The sequence below is a fragment of the Poromitra crassiceps genome, assembly GCF_964638095.1.
Source record: "Poromitra crassiceps genome assembly, chromosome: 11".
NCBI classification, from domain to species: Eukaryota; Metazoa; Chordata; class Actinopteri; order Beryciformes; family Melamphaidae; genus Poromitra; species Poromitra crassiceps.
In genome coordinates, this window is record NC_139643.1 from 48,852,961 (window position 1) to 48,870,460 (window position 17,500).

A 17,500-nucleotide genomic window follows, 5' to 3' on the forward strand; every position below is an offset into this window, starting at 1 on the left:
ACTGAGGTGCCCTTGAGCAAGGCCCTTAACTCCAACCGCACCAGTGGAGCTGCTCAGTGGCCATCAGATCAGACTGTGGTTGTACTGGTCTGCTTCTACGTATGAATGTGTGTGTGAATTAGGGTTGTGTTGTGCGATGTCGACCAAATAGCCATTGCGATGGTTCCACAGTGGAACGTCACGATGGTTCCACAGTGAAACATCATAATGGTTCCACAGTGAAACGTCGCGATGGTTCCACAGTGAAACGTCGCGATGGTTCCACAGTGAAATGTCACGATGGTTCCACAGTGGAACGTCACGATGGTTCCACAGTGGAACGTCGCGATGGTTCCACAGTGAAACGTCACGATGGTTCCACAGTGGAACGTCACGATGGTTCCACAGTGGAACATCATGATGGTTCCACAGTGGAATGTCACGATGGTTCCACAGTGGAACATCATGATGGTTCCACAGTGGAATGTCACGATGGTTCCACAGTGGAATGTCACGATGGTTCCACAGTGGAATGTCACGATGGTTCCACAGTGGAATGTCACGATGGTTCCACAGTGGAATGTCACGATGGTTCCACAGTGGAATGTCACGATGGTTCCACAGTGGAATGTCACGATGGTTCCACAGTGGAATGTCACGATGGTTCCACAGTGGAATGTCACGATGGTTCCACAGTGGAATGTCACGATGGTTCCACAGTGGAATGCCACAATGGACGACATGGACATTCTGCTGTTCCTCCTCTACTCCTCCTCTCCGTTCTACTGCTCCTCTGAACTTACTGGGCACTGGGTGCGCTTGTTTACACTGCCCGCGCGTCCCCTGCGCATCTTGGTTAAGTGCAATTGTGACGTCATAAGCTCCTGCGTTTTAGCACCTCGCGCACTGCTGTCTTCAATGAGGAAGTACTTTGTAGAATCTTGTAGAAAAGTGTCGATTTTAAGGCTTTGGGTTGAAAGTAATGTATAATAATTTCTGAGGCACAAAATTACTAACATAAGACCCTAAATAACATAGTTAGAACGTTTTTGTGGATTTTGGTTTCCAGGGACTTTAAGAAGGTGTGGGAACCCTACGTTGTGCACTGCACACGCAGATCTCCGTGTGTGTGTGTGTGTGTGTGTGTGTGTGTGTGTGTGTGTGTGTGTGTGTGTGTGTCTGCATGCCTTTGACGAACGCTATTTCCGCGGGCCGACTTGGAACTGAGCTAATATTGATTGTGTTAGAAGTGAGTGTGGTGAGTCAACAGTGTGGAGCCAGGAGCCCCAGCCTGTTGAGATGTCTCCATTTCTCCCACTGTCACTCGCCCCCCAGCCCCTCCAGCTCTCTCACAACACACTGCTTCATGAGAGAGAGAGAGACAGAGAGATAGATGCAAATACACACACACACACACACACACACACGCACACACGCACACACACACACATGCACACACACACACACACACACACACACACACGCACACACACACACACGCAGCCTGTGCCTTTCAAGCACTGCTAGGCATGGCCATGGTGGGCTTTGACAGGCTCTTAGCGGAGCAACCTGCAGGCTAGTAGTGGGTTATCCCCCCTCCCCCTCCCTTCCTCTCCTCCTGCTTCACTCTCTCTCTCCTCTCATCCTCCCTGCTTTCTCCTCTCTCTGTTATCTCATACTCTTCTCTCTCTCCTCTCATCCACTCTCTGCTATCTCATACTCTTCTCTCTCTCCTCTCATCCTCTCTCTGCTATCTCATACTCTTCTCTCTCTCCTCTCATCCACTCTCTGCTATCTCATACTCTTCTCTCTCTCCTCTCATCCACTCTCTGCTATCTCATACTCTTCTCTCTCTCCTCTCATCCTCTCTCTCTCCTCTCATCCTCTCTCTGCTATCTCATACTCTTCTCTCTCTCCTCTCATCCTCTCTCCCTCCTTTCTCCTCTCTCTGCTATCTCATACTCTTCTCTCTCTCCTCTCATCCTCTCTCTGTTATCTCATACTCTTCTCTCTCTCCTCTCATCCACTCTCTGTTATCTCATACTCTTCTCTCTCTCCTCTCATCCACTCTCTGTTATCTCATACTCTTCTCTCTCTCCTCTCATCCTCTCTCTGCTATCTCATACTCTTCTCTCTCTCCTCTCATCCTCTCTCCCTCCTTTCTCCTCTCTCTGCTATCTCATACTCTTCTCTCTCTCCTCTCATCCTCTCTCTGTTATCTCATACTCTTCTCTCTCTCCTCTCATCCACTCTCTGCTATCTCATACTCTTCTCTCTCTCCTCTCATCCACTCTCTGTTATCTCATACTCTTCTCTCTCTCTCCTCTCATCCTCTCTCTGCTATCTCATACTCTTCTCTCTCTCCTCTCATCCACTCTCTGCTATCTCATACTCTTCTCTTTCTCATCCTCTCTCCCTCCTTTCTCCTCGCTTGCTCCAATTGTAGAGCAGTTACGTCTAATCAATTAAACAATTACCAGCAAAGTATAGTTCTAGGATGAGGTTCAAATGGTTCAAAACTGCTCAGTGTTGTAAATGTGTACAGCACACTCTTCAGACCTGCTATTCCAACAGCCAATCATTTCTTAGATTTTTTTCATGTGACCTTGACTATGCATACTGGAAGTGACACACAAAGACTTTCATTTTAGAAGCATGTCTCTGAGAAACATGCTTTATGATTGAACAGTAGGGGGGGGGGGGGGGGGGCGCCGCAACAAATGCAGAAAAATCTGTAAGAAAACAAAATTGCGTGAAATTTGGTATGTTCAGGGATAACCTGACGCTGCCAGATGGACGGTATAGATCCACATAGTTTCACTAAACCAGTCGATCTGGGAATGAAGTAAACAGACCCGCTGACGGAGGCGGGCACTTTTTCCAAGCTACTTGGCAGGTGATTGGATGACCCATCTGTCTATCACCGCTGGTGCGTGTTAACTTCAACCAATCAGATCGCCATGCCTCTGACGTCACGTTTGCGACCGGAGGAAGGTGCCTGTCTATCATTGATTGAGTCCTCACCGTCCTCACGGTCGTAAAGTCACCTTCGAAGCATTTAGTTAGATTATAACGAACTAGTTGTGTGGCTTAGCCTTCCCAAATGTTGAGGCTCGTTTTTTAGAATTTAATACATAGAATTGGGAACGTTACATTCAATTTCATTCAGACTGCCTGTCACTTCCGCGGCGGCAGCCATGTTGACGAGTGAAAAGAACTACAAAGACCATGTACCCACTACTTGCCCAGACGAGCCTGAGCCCGCCTACGGCTGCCGCTGATTCGTCGGGCCGGCATGGCTCGACCAATCATCCTAACTGCCTGTGCATGACAAGATGGATTACGTCGAGATAATCTCTTTAGATCTCGCGAGGTTATCCATCTTGCAAGCAAGGTTAGTTCAGGGAGGCGGTACTAGTCAAAATAAGGAGTTTTGGCAACATTGGTGAAAGTGGGCGGGGCCTTTGGTGTAATAACCATGTAACAGCCGGGGCAGTAATGTGACTTTTTAGATTTTGAATGTCGACACCAAATTTGGTAGAGACGTGTTGGGCCTGTGCAGGATCTGTACTTGTACTCTGTTGCATAATATGTTTCAGAGGTGTTATGTGCTGTGTGTGTGTGTGTGTGTGTGTGTGTGTGTGTGTGTGTGTGTGTGTGTGTGACTGTTTGTCTTCTACTACAGCGGCCCATGGCCTCTTGACTGTGAAGCAGGTTTGTATTGAACCCACTGGGCGGTGTTGGTTGGACTTGAGTTGAAAGAATGATCTCCTCCATCACAGAAGACCTTGTGCAGAGCTAAGGCTCCTTCATGAAGAGTGCAGAGTGTGTGTGTGACTGAATGTGTCTTTTATGCATCCAATTCCCAACAAATGTCACCTTCAATACTCAATGTGCAATCATGTGCTTTCCAGCTCAACGCCAAGGCAAACGAGTTCAAACGAGAACAGTGCAATAGCCACAAAACACAAGTTACCAATGAATTCTGTATGCTTGTTTAAATCTGAACCAGCAGTGGAGTTTAGTTTATATGTAGACGCAGCTCTTTCCCCTCCAAACCTGGAAGGTATTCATGTAGCCCAGTGGTTCTCAAACGGTTTCACGTCAAGGACCCCTAAACGGTAGGGGTGTCACGATACACTCAGTTCACGATACGATACGTATCACGATACTGGGTTCACGATAACGATACGATACGATACGATTTTAACAATATTTTTTTAAACTTGAATAATGACAATATATGACTGGAAAAGTAGTATTTTATTTGAAATGCACAAATACAAAACATGCTGTTGTGGGAAATTGTTATTACAATAACAACTAGAAAAAACATGAGATTGGAGATAAGGCTTATCTTGAAATAGAATGAGTTACACCGTCACTTAGATTTACTTTGAACTAAAAGGTTTCTCAGCAGTATAAATTCTCATTATGCATCTTCAGTTTTTCTTCAAACTCAAACAACAAGACTTTTCTTAGTCTATTTTTTATGCATCTTCAATTTTTCCTGTCAAGTAAACAGTTTTGCCAGAAACTCAATTGAATGGTTTCTCTCCTGTATAACTTCTCATGTGTCTCTTCAGAGACTTGTTCAACTGAACTACTTTCCACACATTGAACTTCAACAAACAAAGACGTTTCTTTGTCTATTTAAAAAAAAAAAAAAAAAAAAAAAATTCACGATATGAGATTTCATCTCAACGATACATATCGTGACGTTTTACTATCGCGAAATTTCGTGGGACGATATATTGTGACACCCCTACTAAACGGACATCAATTAGACCACGGGATTTGAAAACACTTTGTCCCCATCTGATGCGCTTTTTGCTTTTACATGTTTTATTCCAGAATTTCTTCCAATTTGCCTCAAACGTCCACTTGGACTCAAGAATGAACTGATTACATTTTGGTAGTCAAAGGTCAAGGTCACTGTGACCTCTCGAACGCCATTTTCAAGCTCGGTAACGCCATATCTCCGTAACACCTTGACGGAATTTCTTCACATTTGGCTCAAACGTCAAAGTCTGGACAGACAGGGATGTCGACTGCTCACTTGTTGGCGGAGGCATATATCCGCGGTGCGGTCGTTCTAGTTACAGAAAGTGTATGAGACCCATGACCAAAATAGCCATACATTCTGTCATTGTGTTACTATGGATGGAATTATATTGAAAATAAATGATCGCCCTTTTGCTTTGGACACCCTGCAACCCCCTCAAGGACCCCTGGGGGTCCCCGGACCCCACTTTGAGAACCACTGATCTAGCCTCATTATGATGGAAATATATAGGATAGTAGGGCTGTCACTTTTTATTCGAAATTCGAATTTAACTTTGAATGTGGGGGCGGAGGGGCATGTTCGAATGTAATTTGCCATGTTCTAACTTTTTTTTTTTTTTTTTTTTAATTAACCAAAATGAACCAACTGCTGCTTGCTGGTAATGTTAATCCCATGTCAGAAAAAGTCTCCAGATTTGTCGCGTTTGTCTCTTCTGAGAAAGATTGTCTCCAGGGTCTGAAAAGTTGTCTCGAGTTGGATGCAGCCAAGTTTGTGAGGCAGTGTTGTGACTGTGAGCGTCCAAGCTAACTAACACAGCAGCGGAGAGGAGCTGACTGACTGGACCATGAGGACAAGGACAGCTGAGGATTTTTTTTTATTTTTTATATTATATATATTTATATGATGTAACCGGCAGGTGCGGACTGCATAATTGGGCACGTCGGGCCAATGCCCGGTGGCCTGGCCTGCAAAAAAAAACAAAAAAACGTTGAATATACGGTATAACATTTTGCGGGCAATTCGAAGTTCGTTCGAACTTTATTTTGGGAAAAAGTGACAGCCCTATAGGATAGTGTACTAAACACACACACCTTGCCAACTGCCACCGCATTCTGAAGTCAGTTATTCTGAATGGCGATGCAGTAGGTCAAAGGTCGCAGAACCCTCAGTCTTTGTTTATGGAGCCCTTCACTACAACAGCTGGATTATATATTGACTGGAGGCCATAAAAAACGGTTTACTTCCAAACTGAATGAGTGCTTGAAGCTTTCACTTTCGCTATTATTATATAGAGAAGGAGGGCAAAGGACATACAGGACTATCGCAAGAATAGGGCTTTTGTTTTTGTGGCTGAGGAGGGATTGAGTCCACGGGTTTGTGCTGTGTAACAGATGGGTTTTAGAACGGGCTCTGTTGCTATCTCCCCTGCATGCTGGCTCTGTTGCTATCTCCCCTGCATGCTATGCTATCTCCCCTGCATGCTATGCTGTCTCCCCTGCATGCTATGCTATCTCCCCTGCATGCTATGCTATCTCCCCTGCATGCTATGCTATCTCCCCTGCATGCTATGCTATCTCTCCGCTATCTCCCCTGCATGCTATGCTATCTCCCCTGCATGCTATGCTATCTCTCCACTGCATGCTATGCTATCTCCCCTGCAGGCTATGCTGTCTCCCCTGCATGCTATGCTATCTCCCCTGCATGCTATGCTATCTCCCCTGCATGCTATGCTATCTCTCCACTGCATGCTATGCTATCTCCCCTGCATGCTATGCTATCTCCCCTGCATGCTATGCTGTCTCCCCTGCATGCTATGCTATCTCCCCTGCATGCTATGCTATCTCCCCCTGCATGCTATGCTATCTCCCCTGCATGCTATGCTATCTCCCCTGCATGGTACTGCAGGCGTTTCTAAATGCAGTGCACCCCTCTTATAGTGGGATCACCTTGGGACGGGTCAAATTGATCACTGTAAGCAGATGATCATTATAACAGATTTATTTTTTATTTGTCTTTATTTCTTATGCAGATTACCATCTAAATTGACATTTGTATATTGATTACATGAATACAGCACATTATATTGTAAAGGAATGGAAGGACAGCTTTGCTATTTATTGAATGTTATTGACTTTTAAAATACAGTATACAAGTTAGGCCTCCAGCTGTTTCAAACACAGCGGTCTCTCAGAGACAGAGACGCTGCCATCTCGAACATAGACAGACAGACAGACAGAAATGCCGTGAACTCTCCATATACAGACAGACGTGCACAGACAGTATCACTGCTGTATCTCGTTGACAGATTTTTGCCAGTTTGTAAGTAAACGATAATAAAAATTAATGTAGTTTTAAACATTTCTTCCACTGTTCTCAGGTGGGACAAGGCCCAAAACGATCACCGTAAGCGGAGTATTGATCACTATAAGCGAATGATTTAAACAGCATGTGTATAGGAAATGATTCGGGACCGAGCTTTTTGATCACTATAAGCGGTTGATCACTATAACCGTGATCACTATAAGCGGTTGATCACTATAACCGTGATCACTATAAGCAGATTCCACTGTAATTCCTCTTGAGGCTCGAGCAGCCGTGCCACAGTGAATTCACCTGGTAAAAAGTGTGACTTGTGCGAGGCTCCAGCATGTGTAGATGCTGCTTTCTGGTATCTCCTCTGTTGTGCGAGGCTCCAGCATCTGTAGATGCTGCTTTCTGGTATCTCCTCTGTTGGATTGATACCTGGCTCAACTCACTGTGTGTGATAAGGGCTGGAAGCAACGCTTACCTGTAAATGCCACAGCAATGATAACGAGAGAAACGTTTATCTTGGTGTGTGCGTGCCTGTGATAAGCAGAGACAAGTTAATTATTGTGTGCGCTTGTGTGTGTGTGTGTGTGTGTGTGTGTGTGTGTGTGTGCGCGTGCGTGTGTGTGTGTGTGTGTGTGTGTGTAGGTGTGTGTAGGTGTGCGTGTGTGCGTGTGTGTGTGTGTGTGTGTGTGTGTGTGTGTGTGCGTGTGTGTGTGTGTGTGTGTGTGTGTGTAGGTGTGTGTAGGTGTGTGTGTGTGCGTGTGTGCGTGTGTGTGTGTGTGTGTGTGTGTGTGTGTGTGTGTGTGTCAGATAAAGCCGGTGAGGTTTATCAAGGTCAGACAGACCACTTCCTCTCCTCAGATCGTAGTGATTTGGTGTTACAATGCAGCTCTTCTTTGTACAGTAGAAGCTGGCTAATCTAAACTCATTATTCAAACTATTAGACGTCAAAACGACCGCGATATAACCGATAAAGTCAACACATGACACCGCCACTCTTTCCTGAAATCTATTTAAATGCATTTTGCATTTGAAATGCTGTGAATTGTATCAGCTGTGAAATGTCAGCAACAGCGTGTAATAAGCCGTTAAATACTTTGTCTATCGCCATGTGCGTTGTTCATCATGCACATTTATTTAACGAGTCAGTTCGCAAGTCTGAGGTTTCTCTAGGTGGCGCTGTTGGCGCCGCTCACCAAACGTCTGGGAGCCCGAGACTAAGGTGAACGTAGTGTAGTGCAGAAGTATACCTACTTGACCTACTCGACATTGAGTATACCCACTTCTAAATCTCCTCTGATGTAGTGTGCTGCAAATCTTTCTACCGTGTAGCTATTCCTGCATGGAAAGTGAAGGAATATATGTATCTGTTGTTTGATCACTGTAAATTACAGTCATCAAACAATAGATAGCCATACAAATAATAGGTTTTAGCTGAATAATTTGCAGTGGTGCAGCCTATCATATATTATCTTTGAATTAGATAGACAGCCATCAGTATTAATAAAGCTCAAATAACTATACATGTTATTGGTTTTGCCAAAGTGTTGTTGATGCTATAAAAGTGATGTTCATCTCCTTCCTGGCATCCTTGTACGTCAGAGCTATGTGGTTAATCTGAAATGAGCCAACAGCTCTCCAGGTTAGGTGGTGATGATCTGATGCAGAACTCATGTCCACGCCTCAAAGTCCTCCACGCAGCTGACGTGATGAACAGCGCAAGACAGTATACAATATAGATGGAGAGATAAACAGGAGAGAGTGAAACAAGTATCTGCACTACATTCTCTCCTTGGGCTATAACTTCTAGTCATTGAAATCTTAGAGGCCATTTACACCTGGCGCTAACTTGCGTTTTCTGTGATCAGATTGCAATCAGATTGTATTTTATCACTTGAAATGCCAGGTGTAAACACCCCCAAAACGCATTAAAGAAGGATTGCAATCTGATCGGCCAAACCACCTCCGGAGGTGGTCAGGGATGCGTTGTGTACACATTGAACACAAGTGTAAATGCAATGTGTCCTCTCAATCTGGATACTGCAACTTTATGCGGATTGAGAGGACAACCATTTCTGCAATCTGATTGCAATCTGATCACAGAAAACGCATGTTAGCGCCAGGTGTAAATGGCCTCATAGTGAAATCACACAATGTGGGAACTCTTCTGGAGCCCCTCGTCAAGCTGATGTTTGAGCATGTATGTCTAGCTGCCACCATGCCATCCTAAACTCCAGGCTCCGCTGAAGCACATTTCTCGCTTCACTCCTGAAGTCACGCAGTAGAAGTTAAGTGACAATATGCAAAATACTACTGGCCCATTTTGTGAACTAAATACATATAAGAGTAGTATGTCACTGTTTATAACTCAGGGCGTTTATCCTTTGCTGGACGGGCTGATAAAAGAAGGAAATGGGGGCATGAATTAAAGAGTAGAGCCAGTTCTCCAGGTGCCTCTGCAGCACTGGGGTGAAAGCGTCTGCATTGTAAATCCACATCTCTTCAGATCTATGTTAAACAGATCTATGTTAAACAGGTCTATGTTAAACAGGTCGGAACGGAATTAATGCTTTGATCTTGATACTTTAGGTCTGGTGTGTGTGTGTGTGTGTGTGTGTGTGTACGTTAGCCCTTGCGCTTGTGTGTGTGTGTGCATGTCTGCGTGGCGCCGCGCGTTATGTGCTCAATTGCACACTGGCATGTGTTAGTGTGTATCATGTATAATCAATGAATCAATGAAGGCTTGCATACATTTGTAAACATGTCCAGTCATGCGTGTGTGTGTGTGTGTGTGTGTGTGTGTGTGTGTGGCCTCTATCTCATTAGCTCCCATTGTCGTCGTGTTTGATTTGTGTGTAGCAGCGCCTCCCTTTGGTGCATTGTGTGTGTGCGCTCATATCGCCAATGCATAGGGACGTGGGGACTGGACCGCTGAATCGGTTTCGCCGGCCGGCCGGTGGGGGGGGGGGGTGTGTAGGGGGCGTCGGAGGCTGGAGGGCGAGAGAGGTTAAGATAAAGTTGCTTTGAACAAATTCTCTCTTTGATCCAGCAGCTCGGCGCTGAAAGGCTTTTCTCGCAGAAGTCAGGGCCCGGTTGAGAGAGGAGCAGGGGAGGGAGGCACGGACATATTGTTCCGTTTCATCTTCGCCTTTCTGCCTTTCGTTTTGTCTTTGTGCGCTCTATAGTCCCTGTCTCTTTGTGATGGAGAGTGCCAGGCCTCTCTTTGATGACACACGCGCATGCACACACACACGCGCATGCACACACACACACACACACACACACACACACACACACAAACCGGCTGTGAAAAGCGCTATTGAACATACCCCAGTTAACTGTTAGAATATTCAATATTATTGGAAATGCTGACCCGCAGCGAGATCAAAACCCAAACTTAAAACGGACCCTGTGGTCCACCTCTCCTCTTTCTCTCTCTCTCTCTCTCTCTCTCTCTGCAGCTCTCGCTTTCTTCTTCCTGTCTACAGCAGGAAGTTTGGCAAGCACCTCACGATACACAATAAGTATCAGGACGACACATTGCTGCGATACGTTACATTTTGTGATATATTTGCTATTACATCAGCGTTTCACAACTGGTGGGTCTGCGCCTTTATTTTGAAGGACATACCATGAGGCAGCATGGCCCGTGCTACTCTGCCTCTGATTGGTTTACCCTGGTATTTTACCCTAACCTTAAAGCCCCATTATGTCGTTTTTATATTTTGGGGAAACAGTGCCCCCACAGTTACATATGCTAATAATAATTTGCTACACCCCCCTGTTTGTATATTCAGATATCAGCCTTATTTGATTGTTTAACTGCGTGTACTGTGTATTACTGCACTCTCTTTTGTCGCAAATGAATGACCCAAGGAAAAATGTGGGTCCTGACTGAGGCCAGACCAGTTGAGAACCATTTATTGAAAATGTAAAAATAGAGCTGAAAATACAACTTGCTGTGTGGACCACCCAGGTAGTGCAATAATATATACATATATCACATTACATTCAGAACTCAGTGGACAAATTGAGTCGAGACTATTTTAATTCAAAATCTTTATACCAATTTAGAACGGTGTTTGCAAATTTGCAGTTAGACATTGTGTTACTGAACACAAATGTTACTGAACACACTGAAAAAAAATAAAGTGCAGTGCATCAAGTATTCTTATTGTGTCACTGAACACACACAGCTGTGCAAAAAATCGATATATCGTGATATTTTTCTGAAATATCTGAAATAAATATTGCGGAAAAATGATCGAGATATCATATTGCTGTATCGATTTTATTTGCTTCCAGCTTTTTCCCAGCATGCCGTTCCTACTCTCTTGGCGTGCGACAATAAAAGTGCTTCTTCCTGTCAAGCCGCCGTGGGACTATTTCCTCTAATCCAACTTCATTCAGGTTTATCAGCACAACAGCATCAGAGCAGGCCCCAAACGCTAGCAACCAGCTAAATGGGTGTGCACGCACGGACGCACGCGCACACACACACACACACACACACACACACACACACACAGGGATGATATATTGCGGGGTCTTTCCTTTGTGTTGTTTTTTCTAAAGCAGGACCATCAGTATAGAAGGGGCGACACAGCCGACCACAGATTGGTGTATAGAGGTTTGAATAGGCGTTGCCATGGATGCCTTCCTAGCTATTCCACTCATTCTCTATCTCTCTCTCTCTCTCTCTCTCTCACACACACTCACTCTCATACACACACACACACACACACACACACACACACACACACAGCACAGCACAAAACATAAACACTTATTGGCATCACATGCACACACACCTAACTCCACTGGTATAAAGGCAGCAATGTGTCCAGCATACAAGCGCTCCTGTGAGAACTCGTTATGATACTTAGAGAGAAAAATGGCTTATCTTATTTTGAGGGGAAATCTCGGCGAAAACATGCCGGCACGAGAAGGCGCTTTTTAAACAATCAGGCCACTGTTAAAGCGTGCTCTTTTCAATCACAATCTCTCCATTAAGCCGGAACGCAAACATTCCCACTACCCCGGCCTGTTGCCCCGGACAACGATGCTGTGTGGGCGGGGCCGGGGCAGTCAGGCAGTCACCTGTGTGGTCACGATGCTGTGTGGGCGGAGCCGGGGCAGTCAGGCAGTCACCTGTGTGGTCACGATGCTGTGTGGGCGGAGCCGGGGCAGTCAGGCAGTCACCTGTGTGGTCACGCTCCATTTGAGTCATAAAACAGTCGGGGGGGGGGGGGTTACAGCTCAGAGGTGAAACATGTCATGATCTGTTGATGCAAGCCTTCTGTTAGATACACACTCGGATTTTATAAATGATACAAGAGACAGGTTGTGGTTAGGGCTGTGTCATTCATCTAATTTGATTTTCAATTACCATTTGGACTTCCCAGAATTATGAAAAAAAGTGAATCGAGGTAAAAACCATTTTTGTGCAGTTTGACCAAGTTGCTCTTGTTTTGTTTTGTTTTGTCTTGTGTTGTGTTGTAAATCCAGTGCACTCCTTTCCTTTGCAACGGTGTGCCCCGCCCCTCAACCAACCACGCCATGGTGCGTGTAGTTTAAGCCCCGCCCCTCAACCAACCACGCCATGGTGTGTGTAGTTTAAGCCCCGCCCCTCCTCCAAAACCAAACACGCCATGGTGTGTGTAGTTTAAGCCCCGCCCCTCCTCCAAAACCAACCACGCCATGGTGTGTGTAGTTTCAGCTCGAGTAGGCAACAGACGGCCTGGCGCGTTTCTCCATCTATGTGTAAACCTTCTATTCAATATGTTGAATATGTTGAATATTTTGCAGTAGGTTGTGACAATGCACTACTACATACTCGGTGTTATTTTATTTGTATGTATTATTGATTATATATTATTTATTTTAATTAGGCTATTTATTAGGCTTCTTTTTTTTTGATGCCAGCCTAAATCTGGCTCTGACTGACTGACTGACTGACAGACAACACTGAGGGACAAATGACGTCATCAGTGATGTCTTCAGTAACAAACACACGCTGCCTGGCATATACTAGGTTTCGCCTAGTCTTGTTTACTTTTATTTTAAATGTATTTCTGTTTTTCAGTTCAATTATATGTAAAGTTAGAAGAAATCCAGTATTAAAAAGACACGCTTCTTCAAGTTCAATAAATGCATGTTGCCAAAGGCAATGAGGTGGCATTAAATAATTATGATCAGTATCAATATCAGTCAAAATAATGGTGATGGTGATTTTTGCCATAATGCAGCAGGCCTAGTTGTGATGCAGACTGGTTGGACTGTTCTTACGTTAATGGTCTCTGAGCTATCAGATCGGCACATTTCCTAAAGATAATAGAGCTTTGAATTGCTCCCCTCGAGGATATTATGTTTGCCAATTAGGGAAATAATGGCATACTGAAGTGCCGATCTCAAAGCAGAGCCAAACGCAAATGATTTAAAAAGTAGAATAACAACTTGTCCGACTCCAAAACCCACGATCTGATTCAGGTTCAGTTGTCCCCCGCAGAACGCTGAAGCAGTGAATGTGCACTCTTAATGTCAGTCAAGGTCTTCACTTTGTTACTGTTATGTGGTGCCGAATGAAAACTCTCCTATCTCGTTCCACTGCAGAAAATACAATGTAACAAAGTGATGAAAACTCTCCTATCTCGTTCCACTGCAGAAAATACAATGTAACAAAGTGATGAAAACTCTCCTATCTCGTTCCACTGCAGAAAATACAATGTAACAAAGTGATGAAAACTCTCCTATCTCGTTCCACTGCAGAAAATACAATGTAACAAAGTGATGAAAACTCTCCTATCTCGTTCCACTGCAGAAAATACAATGTAACAAAGTGATGAAAACTCTCCTATCTCGTTCCACTGCAGAAAATACAATGTAACAAAATGATGAAAATGTCCCGTTTGTGAAAAGGGTGTGGTCTTGTTGTTTTGCAGATAGCAGAAGCAGCCAAGCCCTCCTCTCAGGCCGACGACTTGTACCTGGACGACGCCGGCTCAGGAGGCTACTACCCTGAAGATGATGATGACTTCAACTCAGGGTCTGGCTCAGGTACAGTAACGCACACACGCACACACGCACACACACACACACACACACACACACACACACACACACACACGCACACACACGTTTGTACAGCTATCTTTTTGTGAGGACATTCATTGACATGCATTCCCCTAGCCCCTACCCACATGGAAAGAATCTATATGTACCCTATATGTTTTAATATAGGGCCACATATAGTTTTCCCATATATGGTGCATACATAAAATTGGCCGATTTCCTATATTATATGTACATATATGTACCTATATGTACATATAATATAGGAAATCAGCCAATTTTATGTATGCACCATATATGGGAAACCTATATGTACATATATGTACCTATATGTAGGATCTTAAATAAAAAAGTTACCAGCGCACACGGGATTCAAACCCCGTGCTCTACGTGCTGAGCTATACATTTTCTTATACTAACCAGAGAGCCGGGCACATTATATACTCTCTCGCACACAACGTAGACCACAATTGTCAGCGATCGGGAAGTTATTTTATGTGATGCGTTCGAGTCATATTATGTAACAGACTAAAATTATGTTGTGTGTGTGTGCATCTATAGTCTGTAGGCTGTACGGCTTCAGAGGTTAACTTCATTTAACACCAGAGACTCAGGAGGTAGGCCTACACAGAGCCTCGTATAGTCTGTTACAATAACATAGCGTGCCCAGAGCACCTCGTTCCGCACTTGGTGCAGACCGGTGCAGACTTGCTTTGGTCTAGTCCAGGGGTGTCAGACTCATATTAGGTAGAGGGCCGGATTTGTTCAACTGAGACCTCATGGGGGCCGGATTTTTTTTTTTACTAAAATCAATTCGACTCATTTACCCATTTACTTCACAAAAGAAATACTGCTCTTTCCATTTCTCTTGAAACTGCCTGCATTCCGTGTCAACCTTTCTCTTTTTCGACAGCATCTTGTTCAGGGGCGGACTGGGATCATAATTCAGGCCGGGCATTAGATACCAAGCAGGCCAGGCCGATACGGGCCGACGCGTGTGCCGGCGTCCGAAAAATTTGGGCCGTTTAAAGCTCAATTTGGGCCGTTTGAAGCCAGATTTGGGCCGTTTGAAGCCCAATTTGGGTTGTTTAAAGCCAGATTTGGACCGTTTGAAGCCCGATTTGGGCCGTTTGAAGCCTAATTTGGGCCAAGTCCAATTTTACAATGAGATGCACCCACTTTAACCTGGAATAAAGTAATAAAACCACTAGTAAACCAGTAGGCCTGCTGTTGGCCTGCTGTTCAGTGAGTGGCCTGACTGCGGGCACAATTTTTTTTTTTTTTTTTTTTTTGCAGGCCAGGCCAGGCCACCGGGCATTTGCCCGACGTGCCCGATTATGCAGTCCACGCCTGATCTTGTTGATTCTTTTGTTTTTTAGTAGGTAGCTGAATGCGCGATTCAATTCCAGCGTGGCATCATGGCGGCTTTGTTTACACCTGATGACCTACTGACATACTTCCTTGTAGTGCAGGTTAATTAACTAATGAACTCTTAGCTTTCTTATTAGCCACACGTAGTTCATGATAATGGGGTGCGAATTTAATAATAATAATATATATATATTTTTTTTAATATTCCAAAACATCTCGCGGGCCGGATGAAACCTGCCCGCGGGCCGGATCCGGCCCGCGGGCCGTATCTCTGACATCCCTGGTCTAGTCAGTCACAGCTAGTAAGTACTTGCGCATGCGCGTTGCTGCAGGAACTGAATTCATTATTTTATAGTATTGCGCTAAACTATTAACCATAGTTGTGTCCTGGAAGCTTTTTGCTGGCACCACATAGCCTATAGTCCCATATTTATGATATTTCATGTGACATAAAATGCGTTGAAATGTAGTTTTCGTGTAGACCAGATTTCAACTCTCAGTTACACAATAAAAGACAATAAAATGCCAATTCACACACTATCAATATTGTCTCTATTCCAAACTACAACAAATGTTTTAACAATATGATGAACCAAATTGTGTTTTTTTACACATTTACGTTGTAACCGCATTTTAGCCGGTTGAAAAGAGGGTGAAATTAGGTCTTAGACGTTCAAACCCAATATCACCCAGATTTAAACTAAAAATCAACGTTGAAAAAACGTTTTGTGCTCGCTGGGTATATATGGATTATGACACAGTGTATACAAACAGATTTGTAAATGACCTATATAGGAGGCATATACCTTGTATTGTGTACATATATGGCCTATATGTGGATATAAAGAAGTGAGACCTATATGACCTGTATTATGAACATATAGGGCCTTTATGTGTATATAAAGAAGCTATATAGGAGACATATATGCCCTGTATGTGCACATATAGTACCTATATGTGGATATAAAGAAGCTATAGGAGACCTATATGCCCGGTATATGCACTTATATGCACCTGAATCTGGCCTATATGCAACCTATATGCGGCATAAATGTGGCCTATATGCGCATATATGCACCTAAATCTGGCCTATATGCAACCTATATGCGGCATATATATGGCCTATATGCGCATATATGCACCTAAATCTGGCCTATATGCAACCTATATGCGGCATATATATGGCCTATATGCTCCTATATGCGCATATATGCACCTAAATCTGGCCTATATGCAACCTATATGCGGCATATATATGGCCTATATGCTCCTATATGCGCATATATGCACCTAAATCTGGCCTATATGCAACCTATATGCGGCATATATATGGCCTATATGCTCATATATGCTGCATATAGGTTGCATATAGGTTGCATATAGTTGCATATATGTTCATATAGATTCTTTCCATGTGGGTAACCTTAACTATCACTAACTAAATGCCTAGTCTCGCTGGCCAGCCTCCTCTCCCTTCCGTCCGAGGAGTCTGGCGCCGCAGGTCTCCATAGTGGGATTGCGATGGGCGGCGCTTAGCGGCAGTGCCCTTGGTAAATAGTTTCCAACAATCCAACTTGCCGTTTTCAGCGTGTAGCAACGAGCTAGCGTGTAGGTTTCTGCCGTTAGCTTGCTAGCTAGTTAGCGTTGTTGTTTTCCCTGAGGCGGCAGGGCACTATTTACAGCGACACACAGGGAGGAGGGAGCGGAAGCCGCTCCGATTGACATGGTTAGAGCCAATGACAGAGTTTGTAATAAGCCGGGAGCGGACATCCGGCAGCGACTGAAACAGTCGCTCCAATGGGAGAGCAAAAAACCTGCGGCGACAGACTCCTCGGACAGAAGGGAGAGGAGGCTGGCCAGCGAGACTACTAAATGCCCAACCCTAACCGGGGACTGCCCCCTAGTCCGATACCTCACGAGTCCGATACCTCACGAGTCCGACACCTCATGGTTTTGGGTTAGGGTCTGGGGGAGGTTAGGTTT

General features: G+C 44.5%; 1 protein-coding gene across 3 annotated transcripts in view; it reads left to right on the forward strand.

Annotated features, from left to right (window-relative positions):
- Positions 1 to 17,500, forward strand: part of sdc2 (syndecan 2) — an 87,196-nt gene that overhangs the window by 56,892 nt on the left and 12,804 nt on the right. For all 3 annotated transcript variants that reach the window (XR_014553164.1, XR_014553165.1, XM_083646417.1), the window contains exon 2: positions 14,017 to 14,131. Coding sequence is in view for 1 of the 3 variants with exons in the window: in XM_083646417.1 (XP_083502543.1) it covers positions 14,017 to 14,131 (115 nt within the window). In the remaining 2 variants the exon portion in view is untranslated. The remainder of the gene's footprint in view (positions 1 to 14,016; positions 14,132 to 17,500) is intronic.